At 45.3% G+C, this 21702-nt stretch overlaps 1 protein-coding gene across 1 annotated transcript in view; it reads right to left on the bottom strand.

The window, feature by feature from the left end:
* Positions 1-21409, bottom strand: part of SLC17A9 (solute carrier family 17 member 9) — a 40515-nt gene extending 19106 nt beyond the window's left edge. The window contains exons 1-5 of the mRNA XM_081323115.1: positions 20984-21409; positions 20605-20769; positions 6323-6520; positions 5158-5297; positions 3592-3691 (exon numbers count right to left, since the gene is read on the bottom strand). Coding sequence (XP_081179241.1) covers positions 3592-3691; positions 5158-5297; positions 6323-6520; positions 20605-20762 — 596 coding nt within the window. The 5' untranslated portion in view covers positions 20763-20769; positions 20984-21409. The remainder of the gene's footprint in view (positions 1-3591; positions 3692-5157; positions 5298-6322; positions 6521-20604; positions 20770-20983) is intronic.
* Between the last annotated feature and the right edge of the window lie 293 nt (positions 21410-21702).

Below are 21702 nucleotides of genomic sequence, written 5' to 3' on the forward strand. Positions count from 1 at the left end.
ACGGCACTGAAAAATGTGACTTGTGACAGGTTTTCACAGTTACGACCTTTGCAGCATCCCCATGATCACATGATCCAAATTCAGATGCTTGGCCACTGGGTCCATATTTACAACCGTTGATGAGTCCCAAAGTCACGTGATCCCCTTTTGCGACCTTCCGGCACACGAAGACAATGGGGAAGCCAGATTCACTTAACAACCAGGCTATTAACTTATCAACTGCAGTGAATCCCTTAACAACAGTGGCAAGAAAGGTTGTAAAAAGGGGGTCAAAGTTCACTTAACAAATTTGTCACTTAATAACAGAAGTTTTGGATTCAGTTGTGGTGGTAAATTGAGGACTACCTATAGTTTAGATTCTTGTAGAGAGCTTTTTGGCTGAGTGTCAACACGGCTAACATCTGTTCTGTCCCAGCCTACGTGAGTCCTTGTTAACTCACAAGGAGAAACCCCTTTTCCAACAAGTAGGCTGGAACCACAGGAAAAACAAACCCCTTTTATTATTATTTACAGACCTGCAAAATGTCCAAAGGCAAAGGCAAACAAAACACGATTCAGTGAAACTTGATTCCTTCACAAATGGTTGCCTTCAGCAACCAGTACCTCCCTTTATGTAGCCCCAAGGCGTGGCTTCCTAATGCCTTCTCTTTGGAGCCGCCCCACTGCCTTCCTCTGTCCAACTCTCATTGCCTGTCGGCATTTGTGAGCATCTATGATGTCTTCCAGCTGTGAGTCCTCGGAGTCTGACTCAGCTTCCCAGCACAACTGTGTCTCAGCCTGAGCACGGATGGATGGGCCAGGCTCCTCATCAGATTTGTAAGTCTTGGAGCTCCTCAGAGCCTTCCTCTGACTCTGATGGCACTCCAGGCCCCTCCTCCTCTGATTCCCCAGAATCAGCTCCCGGATCTACTGGCTGGTGAGGAATCACAACACTGGATGTTTTTGCACTGACAACAGATGGAAATGCAGCCATCTTTTCCCTTTCGCTTTTAGAGTCAGATGATGCTGGGGAAGGAGGGGGAAGTGAATGAGAGTCCAGCTAGGCGTAACAACACTAAATGTAGCATGAGAATCAAGGTTACTGAGCCCAGAGCTGATAAAGAATTGGCGGGCTGGAGATCTGGAGAAGAAGCCCACGCTTCAAGCTAATTCGGGAATGTGATTTATGACTGTTAATTGGAGGAGGGAATTGTGCTTTGATATTAAGTGCCCAGGGGAGGGGAATTCAGTTTTTGGCTTCGACTGTGTTAGTGCCGATGCTATGCTACTCAAATAAAAGATCCTTTAAGGTAAACAATGCCTCGAAGTCCTTTTGAAGAGTTTCATCTGCCGGAACCATGACAGCAAGAGATATTCAAAGGAAAAAATAAAAACTGAGGCAGTCCAGTTGCCTTTTAGAAAAAGCACCTTGGGGTTTAGCAAGACAAGAACGCTCTCCCGTCTGCTCTGATGATGCAGGAGACTCATTCCCATTCTGCAGATCAGAACCACAGTGGGGAAAAAGAGTTAATCCTCTAAAACACAGCCAGGTGTCATCATAGCTGCTATTTAATAAATAAAACCAAGTTCACACTTGTCCCTAAGGTGTTTTTTTTTTCCTAGAGGCAACTGGACTTTCTTTGTTTTTCCTTGAAGACGTTTCACTTCCCATCCAAGAAGCTTCTTCAGCTCTGACTGGATGGTGGGGAGTGGAAAGATTTATGTTCCTTGCAGACAGCTGGTCATTTGCCTTCTTGTAGTCAACTCACGGTCAGCACTGTGTGGTAGGCTGGAGATGGATGGTGCTTGTCCTTTTAGCAGTTCCAAGAAGGCTCCACACCCATTTGCATTACTTGGGTGACCCTGAGGGCACAGTTAAACCTCCAGGTGGCCTCAATGGCTCTCTAAAAGGATGCAAATGACCAGCAGTCTGCAAGGAGTATAAATCCTTCAATTCCCCACCATCCAGTCAGAGCTGAAGAAGCTTCTTGGATGAGAAGCGAAACCTCTTCGAAGAAAAACAAGAAAGTCCAGTTGCCACGTGAAAAATCACCTCTGGGACAGCCATGACCTGGATGACTGAGAATCGCCATAGACAAGTTCACACATGTTTCAACATCACACTGAGCTCGTCAGTTCTGACCATTATTCATCTGAGAAAACAGCAACTTTGCCAGGTTGCAGGAAATGGCTCTAGAGGGCAGGATGGGAGAAAAACGCATGTATTCTTTTTCAACCTTAGTCTTAGTCTTAGTGGACAATCAATTAAATATGAGCCAACAGTGTGCGGCAGCAGCCAAAAAAGTCAATGTGATTCTAAACTGCATTAACAGAGGGATTCAATCAAGATCACGTGTGGTACTAATACCACTCTATAAAGCCTTAGTAAGACCACACCTAGAATACTGCATCCAGTTTTGGTCTCCACACTATAAAAAAGATGTTAAGACTCTAGAAAAAGTGCAGAGAAGGGCAACAAAGATGATTAGGGGACTGGAGGCTAAAACATATGAAGAACGGCTACAGGAACTGGGCATGGCTAGTCTAGTGAGGAGAAGGACCAGGGGTGACATGATAGCAGTGGTCCAATATTTGAGGGGCTGCCAAAAGGAAGCACTTGAAGGCCAGACAGGAAATAACAGGTGGAAACTGATCAAGGAGAGATTCAACCTAGAAATAAGGAGACATGTTCTGACAGTGAAAACTATCAGCCAATGGAATAGACTGCCTTGTGGGAGCTTCATCACTGGAGGCTTTCAAGAAGAGACTGGACTGACATCTATCAGAAATGGTGTAGGGCCTCATGCTTGGGTGGGGAATTGGACTAGATGACCCACAAAGTCCCTTCCAACTTTGTTATTCTATTCTATTCTATTCTATTCTATTCTATTCTATTCTATTCTATTCTATTCTACCCTAGCCAAGCCAAGCCAAGCCAAGCCAAACCAAGCCAAGCCAAGCCAAGTCAAGTCAAGTCAAGTCAACTTGGCTTCCTGCTTGGTCGGGGGGTTGGACTAGATGACCCACAAAGTCCCTTCCAACTTTGTTATTCTATTCTATTCTATTCTATTCTATTCTATTCTATTCTATTCTATTCTATTCTATTCTATTCTATTCTATTCTATTCTACAGGTATTCTATTCTATTCTATTCTATTCTATTCTATTCTATTCTATTCTATTCTATTCTATTCTATTCTATTCTATTCTATTCTATTCTATTCTATTCTATTCTATTCTATTCTATTCTACCCTACCCTACCCTACCCTACCCTACCCTACCCTAGCCAAGCCAAGCCAAGCCAAGCCAAGCCAAGCCAAGCCAAGCCAAGTCAGGTCAGGTCAGGTCAGGTCAGGTCAGGTCAAGTCAACTTGGCTTCCTGCTTGGTCGGGGGGTTGGACTAGATGACCCACAAAGTCACTTCCAACTTTGTTATCCTATCCTATCCTATCCTATCCTATCCTGTCCTGTCCTGTCCTGTCCTGTCCTGTCCTGTCCTGTCCTATCCTATTCCAGCCTAGCCAAGCCAAGACAGGTCATTTCCAACTCAGTTATTCTGTTCTATTCAATCTCTTTTCCTTATTGCCCTGTTCTCCACTTGAAGCAACTCACCCAAACTGAGATCCAGTTCCGACTGTGCTGTAGATCAGTGCTCGTTGACTCTCCTGTACCTTCTGGGAAAGCAGACTAGCCAAGGCAGGAAAATAAACCCCTAATGAAGTGGAGAGAGGAATAGAAAACAGAAAGGGGAAAAAAGAAAACCCATTATAGGTATTCCTCAACTTACAGCCATTCATTTAGTGACCATTCAAAGTTACAACGGTGACTTAGGACCGTTTTTCACACTTACAACCATTGCAGCATCCTCTATGGACATGTAATCAACATTCCGATGCTTGGCGCCTGGCTGATATTTAGGATGGTTGCAAGTGTCCTGGGATCCCACGATCATTTTGGCGGCGCAGTGGTTAGAATGCAGTATTGGAGGCTAACTCTGCCCACTGCCAGGAGTTCGATCCTGACCAGCTCAAGGGTGACTCAGCCTTCCATCCTTCCGAGGTCGGCAAAATGAGGACCCAGATTGTTGGGGGTGATATGGTGGCATTGTAAACCGTTTAGAACAGAGGACCCCAACCTTTTGGGCACCAGGGACCGGTGCCATGGAGAAAAAGGATTTTCTGTGGACCAAAGGGGGCGTGGTTTTGAATACTGCCTGCATCCCAAGGATGGAGCTTTGCTTGTTTGTGCGGCCTGCTTGCTGGCATGCTGCGGACCGGTGCTGGTCCATGGACCGGTGGTTGGGGACCCCTGGCTTAGAGAGGGCTGTAAAGCATTTGTTGTTGTTGTTAGCTGCAAAGTCGTGTCTGACCCATCGCGACCCTATGGACAACGTTTCTCCAGGCCTTCCTGTCCTCTACCATCTTCTGGAGTCCATTTAGGCTCACGCCTACTGCTTCGGTGACTCCATCCGGCCACCTCATTCTCTGTTGTCCCCTTCTTCTCTTGCCCTCAACCTTTCCCAGCATTAGGCTCTTCTCCAGTGAGTCCTTCCTTCTCATTAGGTGGCCAAAGTATCTGAGTTGCAACTTCAGGATCTGGCCTTCTAAAGAGCAGTCAGGGTTGATCTCCTCTAGGACTGACCGGTTTGATCACCTTGCAGTCCAGGGGACTCGCAGGAGTCTTCTCCAGCACCACAGTTCAGAGGCTTCAATTCTTTGGCGCTCAGCCTTTTTTATGGTCCAACTTTCACTGCCATACATTGCGACTCGGAAGACCATAGCCTTGACTATATGCACTTTTGTTGACAGGGTGATGTCTCTGCTTTTTGTAAACCACTATGAAGCGGTATATAACTGCTATTGCTATACCCTTTTGCGACCTTCTGACCAGCAGAGTCAATGGGGAAGTCAAATTCCCTTAATAACAACCAGAGGGACTCCCTTGACAACTATGGCAAGAAAGGTCATCAAATGGGACAAAACTCACTTAACAGCGGTCTCGCTTAGCAATGGAAACTTGGGGCTCAATTGCGGTTGTAAGTCGAGGACTACCCGTCTCCACTCTCGCCAATGCAGCCGATGAAAAATATTGTGTTTTCCTTATGAGTGTGAACTAATGAAACCCCCCCTTATTCCAGCTTCTCGGACGAATCAAGTGTTAGGAAACAGGTGCTCTCACCTTGCAGAAGCCCCATAAGGAAGCGAGTGAAGGTCATAAGAATCAGGTGGGAGGAGCTTGAGGAAATGAGGATGGGCGTGATGGCGGTGATGGATCCCCAGGCCGATGCAGAGAGCAAAAGGACTTTCTCTCCTCCTATCCTGGAAGACAATTAGGACATTGACAGCATTTTCTGCACACCAAAATGGCTTGTTTAAGCGCAGGGGGTCTCCAAACGTGGCAAACTTTTAAGACTTGTGGACTTGGACTCCCAGAATTCCGTGACGGGCTAGGGAATTCTGGGAGTCGAAGTCCAGAAGTCTCAAAGTTGCCTGGTTTATAGCGCAAGAAGCAGCGGTTGAAAACAGGAAGCGAGCATGACGCAAGGGGCGCGTGCCAAAATCCGTGCAGAAGGAATTAATGTTTCCTACGCCTGCCGTGCTTTAAGCACCGGATCAGTCCTTCCAGAAGGAAAATTTGCTTGCATTATTTTATGTGCCATTCCACCTACAGGGTTATTTTTAAGAAACCAGGTTTCTCTTTTCAAGAGACCGTCATCATGCACAGATATTGTACGGAATATTTGGCAGTTCTCAGGCAGTGGAATTGTGTTATCGGAAAGCATTCGAGAGTTGACTTCAATGGAGCCAAAGTTTTGTGTGTTTTTTTTTCCCAAAAGGCAATTAGAATTTCTTGGTGTTTTTTTTTCTTCCTTTGAAAACGTTTTGTTTCTTATCTAAGAAGCTTCTTTCCTTCAGAACTTTTTCAAAGGAAAAAAAAATTAAGAAATAAAATTGCCTTTCGGAAAAAGCACTTCGGGACCTGGCTGATTGAGAATCTCCATAGACATTTGAGTTCAATGAGATAAATATGCAATTGCTGATAGTCTATGAGGTTTTGTAATAGGCTGCTTTGAATGCTCAACAGATGGAAAGGATCAATCAAATAAATAAAACGATGGCCAAGAAGGTGATAGAGAAGCAATGAAAGAGAATTCGAATTCTTATCGAAAGTGCAAATTTACCCAGGTTTCATTAAAAGGTGAGTGACACATCCTTACTCTTATTGTTAATTAATGACCGAATATTATTTTTACTGAATGTTGAATGATGATTAAAAAAATATATTTAAAAAGTCCTTCAGCGCCAAAGCAGCGCTTAAGACCACAAAGTAGTATGGTTCATACCGGTCACTCAAGTGGCCCCCAACAACTTGAGTTAGACAGTAACCCCAAAAGAAGCTGCTCAACACAATTCCAGACTGTTTCTTGTCCCAGTCGAAGAGACTGCTCATGGTGACCACACAGATGGGCATTAGGACCCTGGTACAGTAAAGTAGGCAAGTTCCAAGCAGAAGCATTGTGGTCCATAATCGGGATTCAGGCCTGTTGATATCAGAAGACAAAGAATATTAGTAGGAAGTCAGCACACACACACAGAGAGAGAGAGAGAGAGAGAGAGAGAGAGAGAGAGAGAGAGAGAGAGAGAGAGAGAGAGAGAGAGAGAGAGAAGGAAATATTTTAGGGCAGTGGTGGAGAACCTATGGCACATGTACCAGAGGCGGCGCCCAGAGCCCTCTGTTGGTACGCGCACCACCGCCGCCCAGAGCAGGAGCACCGCCCCAGCACAAAGGAGACGAAGTGGCCAACTAGCCAGCTCTAGTAGAGGTGGTAGAGCAGAGGTCACCAACCATAGTCGATTGGTGGACTGGAAACAAAGGGAGGGGGAAGCATTTTCCATGTGTGCATGTGCGCACGGGGCCGCGAGCACGCACACGCTGCAAATGGGGCGGGGCGAGTGCCTGCATGATACTCGCTAGCCCTGCCCCGTTCTTGTGCGGTGCAGCACCTTGTATCGGCACCCTGCAGTGTGGCGGTGGCCGTTTTTGTGTCTTGCAGCACGGTGGCCCATTTTTGCGCCTCCAGGTTGTGCGTGCCAGGGGCGGCACTCAGAGGTACCTCCCCGCCCCCCCCCCCCCGCCCCCGAGGGCACCATAATGCTGGTGCGGCCATTTGGCACTTTGCGATAAGTGTGTTTTGAGTTGCGGTTTGGGCACTCAGTCTCTAAAAGGTTTGCCATCACTGTTTTAGGGCATTTTTTTTAAAAAAGGCAGAATATTATATTTCCCCAAAGGAACAATAGAAAATATCTGAAGACAAAACCAGCCCCCAAGCAGATACTCAGCAGGCCAACTCTGTAGAAATGCAGATTTGATCATCCTATTCAGAAAGACTGGGCCACCTATTCATAAGCAAAATGCCTTCAGCTACAGTCCCAGAGAAGCAGGATGTGACCTTTAGGACACAAGAGGATTAACCCACCACCATTAAAGTACCAAAAGGGCACACCGCACCTCATGTCGAAATTCATTGCACAGGAACAGGAACAACCTCAAACAAGAACAACTGCAAACGCAAAACCCCAAAGAAGTTATAAAGCCCATCACTCCCAGCTCCATTTTTGTCAGCTTTCCCAGAACCATGCGCAGTTGGTTCTGTTCTTCGACAAACAGAGCCTTCTTTCCAAACAGCCTCCATTTTATTATTTCCCAGCTTGGACAACCATGACCTGAATGACCGAGAATCTCCATAGCCTCTCATCCAGCATCAATTTAGTGCTGACCCTGAATTAACTAGTTTCTTATCTATAGACATGAACAATAAATTATCTTAACTCAGGGGTCTTCAAACTTGTCCACTTTAAGACTTGTGGACTTCAACTCCCAGAATTCCTGGGAGTTGAAGTCCACAAGTCTTAAAGTGGTCACGTTTGAAGACCTCTGTCTTAACTGGAACTTAACATATGGTCCTGATTCTTCATGTTTGATACATCCTGAGATAAATGAGATCATTTTTTATGGTTAATATCATTTCATAATAATTTTTACTGGGGATCTCTTTTCCAAAAAGAGCTTAAGTAACTACAGGTAGTCCTTGACGTGCAACCATTTGTTTAAGCAACTATTCAAAGTTACAATGGCACTGGGGGGAAAAGCGTCTTACGGCCATTCCTCACACTTATGACTATCACAGCATTCCTACGGTCACATGTTCAAAATTCAGGCACTTGCAGACCACTAGGTATTTCCAATGGTTGCAGCATCCTGGGATCATGGGATCACCCTTCGCAACCTTCCCAGTCAGCTTCCGGTGAGCAAAGTCGATGTGAAAATCATGACTTGCTTAACAACCATGTGATTCATTTAACAACCACTACCACAAGCCAGGCCAGAATTTTAATTGCTAAGCCAGGCGGTTGTTAAAGAGTCATACCTGATTTTATGACTGATTTTTGCCATGCTGGTTAAGGAATCACTGCCAATGTCGGAAGGTCACAAATGGCAATCGCATGATCTTGGAATGCTGTAAATACATGGCAAGCACCCAAATTTTGATGATGTGACCGTGGGGATGCTGCAAAGGTCGTAAGCGTGAGGACTGGTCATAAGTCACCTTCTTCAGTGCTATTGTAACTTCAAGTGGCCACTGAATGAATGATTGTAAGTCAAGGTCTACCTGTAAGCTATTTGCAGATATGATCCAATTACAATACAGAATGAGAAGGAAAAATAATAATAATAATAAAGAATTATTTATTGAACTTATAGCTAATTTGCTTTTGGCTTAAACTGCCACATCAACCCATCCGTTGTGATGCGCATAACATAATCCTACCTTTATCACAGGTATAGTATGTGGTACCTTATCAATAGTAGCAACTGTGAGAGGGATCTCAGAGACCCAGTGGACAATCACTTAAATATGAGCCCGCAGTGTGCTGCAGCTGCCAAACAAGCCAACACAGTGCTAGGCTGCATTAACGGAGGAATAGAATCAAGATCATGTGCAGTATTAATACCACTTTACAATGCCTTGGTAAGGCCACACTTGGAATACTGCATCCAGTTTTGATCACCACGATGTAAAAAAGATGTTGAGACTCTAGAAAGAGTGCAGAGAAGAGCAACAAAGTTGATCAGGGGACTCGAGGCTAAAACATATGAAGAACGGTTGCTGGAATTGGGTATGTGTAGTTTAGTGGCTGGATGGAGTCACTGAAGCAGTAGGCATGAGCTTAAATGGACTACAGAAGATGGTAGAGGACAGGAAGGCCTGGAGGAACATTGTCCATAGGGTCGCGATGAGTCGGACACGACTTCGCAGCTAACAACAACAACAGTTTAATGAAGAGAAGGATGAGGGGTGACTTGATAACAGTGTTCCAATATCTCAGGGGTTGCCACAAAGAAGAGGGAGTCAAGCTATTTTCCAAAGCTCCTGAAGGCAGAACAAGAAGCAATGAATAGAAACTAATCAAGGAGAGAAGCAACTTGGAACTAAGGAGAAATTTCCTGACAGTTAGAACAATTAACCAGTGGAACAACCTGCCTCCAGAAGCCGTGAATGCTCCAACACTGGAAGTTTTTAAGAAGAGACTGGACAGCCATTTCTCTGAAACGGTATAGGGTTCCCTGCCTGAGCAGGGGGTTGGACTAGATGACCTCCAAGGTCCCTTCCAACATCATCATCATCATCAACATCATTATGGATTATTGTCGGTTCCTTTCACAAACCATAGTTAAAAACAAAACATGATTTAGCCAAGCAATCCTTTTTAAGGTAAAGGTTCCCCCGCACATGCGTGCTAGTCGTTTCCGACTCTAGGGGCTGGTGCTCATCTCCGTTTCAAAGCCGAAGAGCCAGCGCTTGTCCGAGGACGTCTCCGTGGTCATGTGGCTGGCATGACTAGACACCAAAGGCGCACGGAACGCTGTTACCTTCCCACCGTAGTGGTCCCTATTTTTCTACTTGCATTTTTACGTGCTTTTGAACTGCTAGGTTGGCAGAAGCTGGGACGAGTAACAGGCACTCACTCTGTTACGCGGCACTCGGGATTCGACCCGCCAAACTGCCGACCTTCTGATCGACAAGCTCAGCGTCCTAACCCACTGAGCCACCGCGTCCCTTTTTAGGGACTACCAAACACCATCTGAATATCCTTCCAAAAGTCACTGTCATGGCTATCTTCCATTGTAAAGAGAAAATTAGAAAACTCTGCTACAAGCGGCTAAATAGACTTATCATACTTTCAAAAAATGTCTCTCTGTGTGTGAGAGCGAGGGGGGTGGGGAGAGAAATCCTTCATTTTCCCAAATCAACCAGAATAAAGAAATGATGAATATTGAAAAGCTGCCCATCCCTAGATTAGAGAGATGCGTGACTCGGCCAGTAAATCACATTTAGTAAGAAAATAAAGAGTTCAGATAGTTATGAGCTGTCTGCAAAGTGACTACCGTAATTTTAAGACCCAAATCCTCTCTTTAAGCACGCCTAAACTCCAACTTATTTCTAAGGGTCACTTAGTAAACTGCACTTAATTCTCAACCTGTAATTAAATTACTGTTGCCATCAGAAACCATGAGGCCTGATCTGCAAAGCTGATGGGCCGAGCAGCAATATAAATTTGTAGTACTTTGGCTTCAGGCTTCATCTTTTTGTTTTATTCTATTATTAAATTAAAGCATCTGAAAGCAGGACAAGAAACAATGGATGGAAACTAACCAAGGAGAGAAGCAACCTAGAACTAAGGAGAAATTTCCTGACAGTGAGAACAATTAACCAGTGGAACAACCTGCCTCCAGAAGCGGTGAATGCTCCAACACTGGAAGTTTTTAAGAAGAGACTGGACAGCCATTTGCCTGAAATGGTATAGGGCAGTGATGGCAAACCTTTTAGAGACCGAGTGCCCAAACTGCAACCCAAAACCCACTTATGTATCGTCGTGTGCCAGGTGGGCGTGGCCCATTGGGTGGGTATGGCCCATTGGGTGAGCATGGACCATTGGGTGACCGTGGCTGCGGTGGTAACGGCAGACTGGGTGGGACTAAAAAGTTCAATCAATTCCAACTTTGCGAGATCTTTTTTTTCCCCGCGAGAAGTTGAAATGATTGATTGATTGATTGATTGAACCTTTTTTTTTTGCACACAGCAGCAGAGGACTAAAGCGAAAAGGTTTTATAGAATTCAGCTGAAGGCCTAGGACTGGGGTGACCGCGCACATGCCCACAGAGGGGCTCTGTGTGCCACCAGTGGCACGCGTGCCATAGGTTCGCCACCATGGGTATAGGGTTTCCTGCCTGAGCAGGGGGTTGGACTAGAAGACCTCCAAGGTCCCTTCCAACTTTATTATTATTATTATTACTTCTTCTCAACACAATTACACAACTATCCCCCAGTTCAGAACTTGTCCCAAGAGACCAGAAGGGTACTCCACTGTCTCACAACACAGGAAAGATTTCACTTCAGCTCTACTCTCAATTGTAACATTTAAATAATAAAGGCACTGCCCCACCTTTTCTTTCCTCAGGAAGTACCTTTTACAGGGCTAACTCTGCTAGCAGTTCAAATATTTGCTTACTCCTTGTGCTGTTGAAAGAATGAACACATAATCCACAACAACGCCTAAGCCCTGCTTAGACAACCTAGGGCAGTACAGAGGTCGTTAGGTAGTCCTCGACTTACAACGGTTATTTTAGTGACCATTCAAAGTTACAATGGCACAATGGGAAAAAGTGACCTATGACCATTTTTCACACTATACGACCATGGCAGCATCCCCACGGTCACGTGTTCAAAATTCAAATGCTGGGAAATTGATTCATACTTATGACGGTTGCAGTGTTCCCGGGGTCAAGGGATCCCCTTTTGCGACCTTCTGACGTGCAAAGTTGATGAGGTTAAGCCAGAATTCACTTAACAACCGGGTTGCTAATTTAACAATGGCAGTGATTCACTAAACAACCATGGCCAGAAAGGTGGTAAAACTCACCTCATAATTGTCTCACTTAACAATAGAAAATTTGGGCTCAATTGTGGTCATAAGTTGAGGACTAGCTGTACAGGAAAGATTTTGATTCAGCTCCACTGTAAATTCCAACTCTTAAACAACACAGTGCAAAACTACCGTCCCACCTTTTTTTTTCCTTGAGTTTTGAACAACGGCACTGAAACTTGGCAAATAGGTTTTATAGAGTTAAACCTGCTTGCAATTCAAACATTAGCTTCCTCCTGGCACTGTTGAAAGAATGCATAATCCATCACAACACAGTAGTGTTTCACAACTTGGGCGGCTTTAAGCTGTGTGGACTTCAACTCCCAAAATTCCTCAGCCAGTCTGGCTGCGGCATTCTATCATGTATCGTTGTTGTTAGTTGCGAAGTCGAATCCGACCCATCACGACCCCATGGACAACGTTCCTCCAGGCCTTCCTGTCTTCTACCATCTTCTGGAGTCCATTTAAGCTCACACCTACTGCTTCAGTGACTCCATCCAGCCACCTCATTCTCTGTCGTCCCTTCTTCTCTTGCCCTCAATCTTTCCCAGCATTAGGCTCTTCTCCAGTGAGTCCTTCCTTCTCATTAGGTGGCCAAAGTATTTGAGTTTCCACTTCAGGATTTGGCCTTCTAAAGAGCAGTCAGGGTTGATCTCCTCTAGGACTGACCGGTTTGATCGCCTTGCAGTCCAAGGGACTCGCAGGAGTCTTCTCCAGCGCCATAGTTCAAAGGCCTCAATTCTTTGGCGCTCAGCCTTTCTATCATGTATAGTCGTATTTTAAAAGCCTCCCAGCAAAGCTGGCTGGGGAATCCTGGGAGTTGAAGTCCATACAGCTTCAAAGGGACAAGATTAACAAACATTGCATTGCAGTGTACCACCTAAGCCCTGCTTACACAACCTAAGGCAGTCCAAATGTCGCAATACCACAACTCTCATCATCCATCGCCACTAGTCCTAGCTAAGGAAGATGGGATCTGGAGTTCAGAGGCTCCCATTCTGTCTATTCTTAGCCTGAAAGATTTCCCCAAGCTGAAGCCTTCCAGCCATTTTGTGCATTACGAGCCAATATGGCTATCACCGTGCAAGCAAGGAATTCTGGGAGTGGCAGAACAAAACAGCTGGGAAGCACAGCTGGCAAGGCCTAGATAGTCATAAAAAGAGCAAACCTGCCTGCAGTCGCCTCTCACAACCTTAAAAAGTTAACATCATGTCCACTGATTCTTTTCCCACAACTTCTTTTGCTTAGAAACATCCAGGATTCTAAAGACAATTCACCATTTGGTGCCTTTTTGATGCACATCTCAAGCCCTATTAAGTTGCATTCATTCTTTCCCAACTTGGACACATGGATGGTCTTAACTCCCAGAATCCCCCAGTCCTCCTGGCTGCCGCTAGGTATTCTGGAACTTGAAGTCCACACCCCAACCTGGCCAGGAAAAGCTGGCTGATCTACTTAGATTAGGCCTTTCCTCCAAAAAGCTTAAAAGCAAATGTCACATTTGTCTGCTATGATAGCAGCCATGTTGGCACAACCCACATAGTCCGCCTCTGGATTAAACAGAATTAAACCTCTAACCAAGAAAAGAGACACCGGGCAACACGGCAAGTCATGGCTGGCTGTAGTTTCCCAGGTCCTATTTGGGGTGGGGGGGGGATATCCCAGCATCCTTTGGGACAGCCAGCTCTTCCTGCTTCTTGCCTGGAGGACTGTTGGCTGCAGATAGGCAGAAATGGAATTCAAAAGGCTTGGAATGACCCAGTTAGGATCAAGCTCAGGAATTGCACCTGAGAAAGAAGCACAGATAGGGAAGGGAAGGGAAGGGAAGGGAAGGGAAGGGAAGGGAAGGGAAGGGAAGGGAAGGGAAGGGAGAAAAATAGGAGGGAAGGAAAGGAAAGGAAAGGAAAGGAAAGGAAAGGAAAGGAAAGGAAAGGAAAGGAAAGGAAAGGAAAGGAAAGGAAAGGAAAGGAAAGGAAAGGAAAGGAAAGGAAAGGAAAGGAAAGGAAAGGAAGAAAAATAGGAGGGAAAGAAAGGGGAGGGGAGGGAAGGAAGGAAGATTTTTTATGAGGGAGGGAGGGAGGGAGGGAGGAAGAAAGGAAGGAAGGAAGGAAGGAAGGAAGGAAGGAAGGAAGGAAGGAAGGAAGGAAGGAAGGAAGGAAGGAAGGAAGGAAGGAAGGAAGGAAGGAAAGCAGATATACCATCCCAGGAGAACAGTTTAGCATGGTGGCCCGTTTCACTTTCTTGAAGGACTAATCAATGTATTATGTTACTGATTGCATTTCCAACCAGTACTCCCCTAGTTTAACTCCCCTGCATCAACAACAACTTTGTGAGGTGGGTTGGGCTGAAAGAGAGAGAGAGAATGGCCTAAATTCATCTGAGGGCATCCAAGTAAGGATTGATTATCTGGCTTTTTGAGATGCTAACTAACAAAGATGCTAACTAACAAAGTCACTGTAGCACACTGGCCTCCCCACCCATCCCCACCCCACCCCACACACACACCCAAAAACAACCATGTCTACGGAGAGTCTCAGTCATCCAGGTCAATGTTTGTCTCAAAGGCGCTTTTTCAAATACCAAGTGGACTTTACATTTTTCTCTTCCAATTGCCTTTTGAAAAAGCACTTTGGGATAGCCATGAAGCTGGACTGGGATGGCATGTTCTACAGCTGCCAATGCTGAAACAGGAGCAGACCTTGGGTTCATCTGAGCCACGTTCTGGGTTTGGACAACACAACGTGACTTTAACCTACCCCACAACTGTGGTCAGCAGGAGTGCTAAAAACTACCCAGTTTCTTTGGCGGCTGTAGGTGTGGTTCTGCTGTTGTTGTTGTTTTTTAACGGATCAATGCACGTAGACAAATTCATTTTTTTAAAAAAAAAATGAGGGAGGCATTAACAAAACTACTGCGTAGAGATTCCTGCATCTTCCTCCCTCTGTGAGAACAAAAACACTTTTTCTTGTTTGTCCTGACGCCTTCAAAGCAAACACGCTATAATCTTTAACTAAGCAGTAGAAAAATCTCATCCGGGAGGGAAAATGATTAACCAAATCACACCCGACAGACCCAGGTTAAATTCTGATTTTATCCCTGCTGCCTTAGAGTCAGGGTCATAGAGAAGCCAGGAAAAGACACTGAACTCTTATCAAACTCTGTGGTTTTGTGTATGTGGTGTGTGTGTGTGTGTAAATGTATGTGTGTGTGAGAGAGAAAACCATACAGAAGAAAATTTCCCTCTTTGATTTTGACCTTCTCATCTCAGCCTTGTTCATCATTGCAAAATCCAGCTCAGATACTCTACATGTCAGTGAACTGCTTTTATTTAATGTCCCCAAAACGGTTGCAAAACAGATGTTAACCTACAAATGTCCACTTTTTCCAGCTGCTCAAGCAAGAGTTCACAGAGGAGGCTAAGAAACAACTGCCAAATTGGTTTTCTACATAGTAAGGTAGGAAATAAACTTGAAGATAATCAGCTGTCACTCAATCAATGCAGGCTAATTAAGGCAGTTATGGTTGCACTAACACTACGGGTTTTCAGTTTGTCACTGATTTATTATTTTCGATAAGAAGTTTTAGTTTAGAGGCTTCCACATTTGCACCCAATTGTGCTCCAAACATGCCCTAACAATCTTCTTTTCCACTGTGTTCTCATGATGTTGCCTTTTTCTGATTCCCTAGCCAGCATCCAGAAGAGATCCTTAGCTATACTGTGTTCAAGAAGTCTTCCCTCCTTTATTCCAACACAAATTTTCCCATGGATACAATCTGATGCAGTTCTTTGACTAAGTCCAGTATTTCTCAAGCCAGGGAACTTCACGTTGTGTGGACTTCAATTCCCAGAATTCCTCAGCCAGCGTTGTTTCGGGTTCAATGGGCATTTGCACTCTATTGATTTATATATAGGGTATCCGTTCTCAAAGTGTGGTCCTTGAGAGCCTTTCAGGGGATCCATGAAGTTAAATAAATACATGTTTTTAAATTTCCTAGTTTTAATTTCTGATACAAGAAAGATTGATAGACATAACTCACGTCAGACAAAGCTCTTTGGAGCTGTCAACCATTTTTAAGGATGTAAAGAGGTCCTGAGATCAAAATATTTGAGAACTAGTCTCTTAGAGCAGGGGTGTCAAACTGCCGGCTGGCGGGCCGGATGTGTCACGTGGAAGCTGTGTCCACCCCAGCTCCGGCAAGGGGAAAAAATCGCGATACGTTGTGACACGTCACGTGACGTGGCAAGTTTGACACCCCTGTCTTAGAGCATCTTAATTCTAATCTCCTAACAAGTCAACAGCAGGAAATGTAATTGCAAAAACAACTCTTCTTAATTTTAATTCTTTTTATATTTATCTTTTTATCATTCGTAAGCCTCCCGGAGTTGCCTTATCCATGAGAGGGGCAGGGTATACGGTACATTTAACAAATAAATAAAATTGCACCTAAAGGATTTGACAAAGAAGAATAATTGCAAAGCTTCTTAAGCCTCTACATAATGCCCGTGAAATAACACCGATCCCAGAGACATCATTCTGTTAAGACACAGTGGAAGAAGAAGAAAAAATCAGTACAGGTAGTCACTGACTTATGACTGTAATGGCGCTCGGAATTTCCGTCATGTCACGATGGTTGTAAGTTGAGGCATCCATGTGACTGACATAAATCAAATGCAGCAGTCATAAAGCGAATGCTGCAGTCGTAAAACAAACCCATTGTCTGCAATATGTGTGTTTTGCCGGACATTAGAAGTAAACACCGGTTTTCAGAAAAAAGAAAAAAAAAACCTCTTGCAAATCATGGTCACGTGACTGCCGGATGCTGCAAACATTTGTAAATGCAGGCCAGTTACCAAGAGCCTAGAATGTAATCCCATGAGCCTGGGGGAAAGAGGGCTGATGTCTTAACGCTGAATCCAGGCCCTAAGTCCCTTTTTTGAGGTCCATCATAACTTCGAACGGTCGTTAAACAATTGGTCATTAAGCAAGGACTAATTCTATATACAATGCTGTCTGGCTATGCTAGTGACAGCTGGATGGCAGCTGGCCAATTTTGCTGCTTTCAAAAGCTAAGGAAGTTCAGATCTATTTGGAGGAGGTCTCACCAGGAAATCCGCAGGCCATATATTAAATTAGGAAGTTAAAAAGAATATTACTGGGAAAGAGTAACAGCGAATCCGTTCCATATTTATCTACGGGTCACATGCAGCCCTGATCAGCTAGGAATGCAAAGATCACAAACGTTTAACATTATTATGTGACTGATATACGTTAACCATATTATATATTGCTTGGGTGTACGGGTAGTCCTTAACTTACGACCACAACTGGGATTGGAATTTCCATTATAAATTGGGGCGGTCGTAAAGCGAGTAACCACATCACCACAGTCACATGGTTGTTTAGCAAATCCAGCTTCCCCAAATGAATTTTTTTGTTGTTGGAAAAATGGAAATCGGCTGGGAAGGTCCTAAGTTACGATCCCATGATTGCAGGACACTGCAACCAGTTATTAAATGGAAACCATTTGCAAACTGCCCAAAATTGTGATATTATGATTGTGGTTGTGGCTAAAGGTCATAAATGTAAGGACAGGTCATAAATCACTTTTACTGAGGTCATCATTAAACAGTTGCAAGTGAAAGACAACTTGTATAAGTCTTGACTTCCCCATTCATTCATTCATTCATTCATTCATTCATTCATTCATTCAATTTCTATAGCCACCCATGTCAAACAAGCAATTCTGGATAGCTATAGAAATTGAATAAAAAAATAAGTAAATATTTCTATTTTTTTTATTGTACCATTATAAGTGGGCATTATTATTTATTATTCTTTTGTATTTTACTTTGGTAAGCTCATCAGATTCCCAATCAATCTTTCAGTGGATTGTCACATATGGGTGGTCTTAAATTCCTCGCTTTCATCTCTTCCACTTTGGATTCTTGGTATTTGATCAGGGGTCTTCAAACTTGGCCCTTTTATGACTTGTGGACTTCAACTCCCAGAATTCCTCAGCCAGGCACGCTAGCTGAGGAATTCTGGGAGTTGAAGTCCACAAGTCATAAAAGGGCCAAGTTTGAAGACCCCTGGTACAGACTGACCACCAGGTCCTTCTTTGTCTGAACTACGATACAGGTAGTCCTTGACTTGTGACCATTCAAAGTTATGGCAGACCCCAAAAGAGGTACTTCCCACTTGATTCAAAGTTCCGGCAGCCTCTCAGCAGAGCTGGCTGGGGAATTCTGGGAGCTGAAGTCCACGCATCTTAAAGATGCCAAGATTGAGAAACGCTGTAGCATCAAGTCACACTTGTCAGGGCTCCAAAGGGGAGATCACCCCATTTGAATCCAGTCTAAAAAAATGACTTTTATTTACACTTCTGATTTCTTTCCACGTAGGGTTGGATCAAGTTCACCCTTTCTTTTCATAGATTTACAGAAGTGACAATACCCAGCAGTGATTTCCAAAAACGTATGAATGAAGTTAGGTAAAGGTAAAGGTTCCCCCGCACATGCGTGCTAGTCGTTTCCAACTCTAGGGGCCGGTGCTCATCTCCATTTCAAAGCCAAAGAGCCAGCGCTTGTCCGAGGATGTATCCGTGGTCATGTGGCCGGCATGACTAGACGCCAAAGGCGCACGGAACACTGTTACCTTCCCACCGTAGTGGTCCCTATTTTTCTACTTGCATTTTTACGTGCTTTCGAACTGCTAGGTTGGCAGAAGCTGGGACGAGTAACAGGTGCTCACTCTGTTACGCGGCACTTGGGATTCGACCCACCAAACTGCCGACCTTCTGATCGACAAGCTCAGCGTCCTAACCCACTGAGCCACCGCGTCCCTTACATGAATGAAGTTAGTGTTCTGCTAAAGGGGAATTTCTGAGGTCCTCAGAGATACATTTAAATTGCTTACTTGGTGATACTATAGGTCAGGGGTCCCGAACCTGAGGGCCACGGCCTGGTAGTGGACCGTAGCCTTCTGGCAACCGGGCTGTGGGACAGGCTGGCCAGTGCGCGTGCGTGTGCACGCACACACCCTCACTTGTGCTAGCACCACAGCCGCAGGGTGCAAAAGCAGGACGCCACACCACGGGGCACAAAAACGGTCCGCCACCACACTGCAAGGTGTACAAACAGCCGCCGCCGCACCGCAGGGTGCATAAATAAGGTGCTGCACCACGCAAGACCGAGGCAGGGCTAGTATTACGGGGATGCTAGCCCCGCCCCGTTTGCAGCGGGCACTTATTACGGGGATGCTAGCCCCGCCCCGTTTGCAGCGGGCGCATGCTTGGTGACCTCTGCCACAGGTCGTTCTCGACTTACAACCACAACTCAGCCAAAATTTCCATTGCTAAGCAAGGCAGTTGTTAAGTTGTGCCCCCATTTTACCAACTTTATGCCACGGTTGTTAAGCAAACCACCGCAGTGGTTAAGTAAACCATGGGGTCATTCAACGAATCTGACTTCCCTCGTGGATTTTGTTTGTCAGGAGCTCCCCCAGGAAGGGTGCCAATGGCAATCGTGTGAAGCCGGGGGTGGGGGGTGGGGAGGGCGCTGCAACCATTGCAAAGGCGTGAAGGTTGCCAAGCACTCAAAAGTTTGATCAAGGTGTCCGTGGAGATTCTCAGTCATCCGAGTCGTGATTGTCCCAAAGGTGCTTTTATCAAAAAGGCAAGAGGACTTCCTTATTCCTTGGAGACTTTTCGCTTCTCATCCAAGCAGCTTCTTCAGCTCTGAAGAAGATGCTGTACTGAAGGAGAACTGAAGAAGCTTCTTGGACAAGACGCAAAACCTCTTCAAGGAAAAACAAAGTCCAGTTGGCCTTTTGGAGAAGAAGAAAAAAAACAACACCTTTGGGTGATGTGACTGTGGGGAATGCTGCCATGGTTGTAAGTATGAGAACTGGTCATAAATCACTTTTTCCCAGTGCCATTGTCATTTTGAATGGTTATTAAATGAAGGTTGTAAACCGAAGATTACTCGTCTGCAAGTTATTTGCTACTGTCTTTCCCTGAATATTATTTGGATTCACCACAATGCTACAGGTGGTCCTCGACTTAGGACTAAAGCTGAGCCCAACATCTCTGTTGTGAAGTGAGACATTTATTGAGTTTTGCCCCATTTTGCCACAGTTGTTAAATGAACCCCTGCAGCTGTTTTAAGTTAGTAACACGGTTCTTAAGTGAATCTGGCTTCCCCATTGACGTTGCTGGTCAGAAGGTCGCAAAAGCAGATCAGGTGACCTTGGGACACACAGCAACAGTCATAAATATGAACCAGTTGCCAAGCACCTGAATTTTGACTACGTGATTCTAGGGATGCTGCAAAGGTTGTAACGGTGGAAAATGGTTATAAGTCACATTTTTCAGTGCCGTTGTAACTCTGAACGGTCACTAAACGAGCTGTTGTAAGTCGAGGACTGCCTGCAACCATTATCAGCCATGCTTACATTTTACTAGATCAGGTCAGCTGGGATGAACACTCTCACCCGGGGGGGGGGGGGCTTGGTTTGCAACCATTCACGTCATTTCAGACCCAGCCAAGGTTCTCCACGGTGGGAATGGACAGGCAGACAGCCACCAGCTTGGAGGCTTGGAAAAGGTCCCCAAAGCGAAGAGGGCCACCGATTCTCACCTGGACCAAAAGACATTCCCGATTCCTCCATCTTTTTTCGTGTCTTCCTGTTGGGGGCTTCTTACGGGTGGTGCTTGATGATGATGCTTGTGATGTTGGGATGCGAGCAGGTTGGCCCCCAAATCCTGCGCTCCATCATTGCCGACGCTCAAGGCCATTCAACGGCTTAATCAACATGAGGAAAGGGGGAAAAAATAAATCCATAAATGAAAAAACAAATCAGGCAAAATAAAAATGAGAGAGAGTTAGAAGCTCCCATCTACCCGGGAGGAGAAAATTGAGAGGACAGACTCTTTGGAAGCATCCACAAGAGACTGCCAGAAAGAGAAGAGAGAGAGAGAGAGAGAGAGAGAAAAAAAAAGTTTTCTAACTTGCTCACCGCCACCACTGCAATCCAGCTACTCCTGTTCCCAGAGAAGAGATGGAGCTTAAAAGTCGGATTTGGAAAGAGGAAAGACGATGAAAAGCAGCAACGGGGGAGGGGGGGGAAGCCGTTGATTTGGGGGAAAAGGAGGTTTGTGTGTGGGGGGGGGGGGTCCGCCCTGAAGATAGCCCTCCCCACGACTAATTCCAGGTTTGGCACCGGAGACAAAATTCAGTCAAGCATCACCTCCGTCCGTCTTTGGCAGGGAAAGAAGAAAGAGAAGAAAGAGAGGGAGAAAAAAAAAGTTTTCTAACTTGCTCACCGCCACCACTGCAATCCAGCTACTCCTGTTCCCAGAGAAGAGATGGAGCTTAAAAGTCGGATTTGGAAACAGAGGATGAAAAGCAAAAAACGGGGGGGGGGAGGCCGTTGATTTGGGGGAAAATGAGGTTTGTGTGTGTGGGGGGGGGGTTCCGCCCTGAAGATAGCCCTCCCCACGACTAATTCCAGGTTTGGCACCGGAGACAAAATTCAGGCAAGCATCACCTCCGTCCGTCTTTGGCAGGGAAAGAAGAAGAAGAGTGAAAGAGAAAGAGAGAGAGAGAGAGAGAGAGAGAGAGAGAGAAAAGGTCCACGTGTCAATTTTGTCTCTTCCTGCTCGGGTCCCCTTCCAGGAAGTCTCGTAACCCGGGCTGCGGGTGCAAAGGAAACGTCAAACCTGGGTTTTTGGTGGT

This window comes from Vipera berus (assembly GCF_964194415.1).
Source record: "Vipera berus genome assembly, chromosome: 3".
NCBI classification, from domain to species: domain Eukaryota; kingdom Metazoa; phylum Chordata; class Lepidosauria; order Squamata; family Viperidae; genus Vipera; species Vipera berus.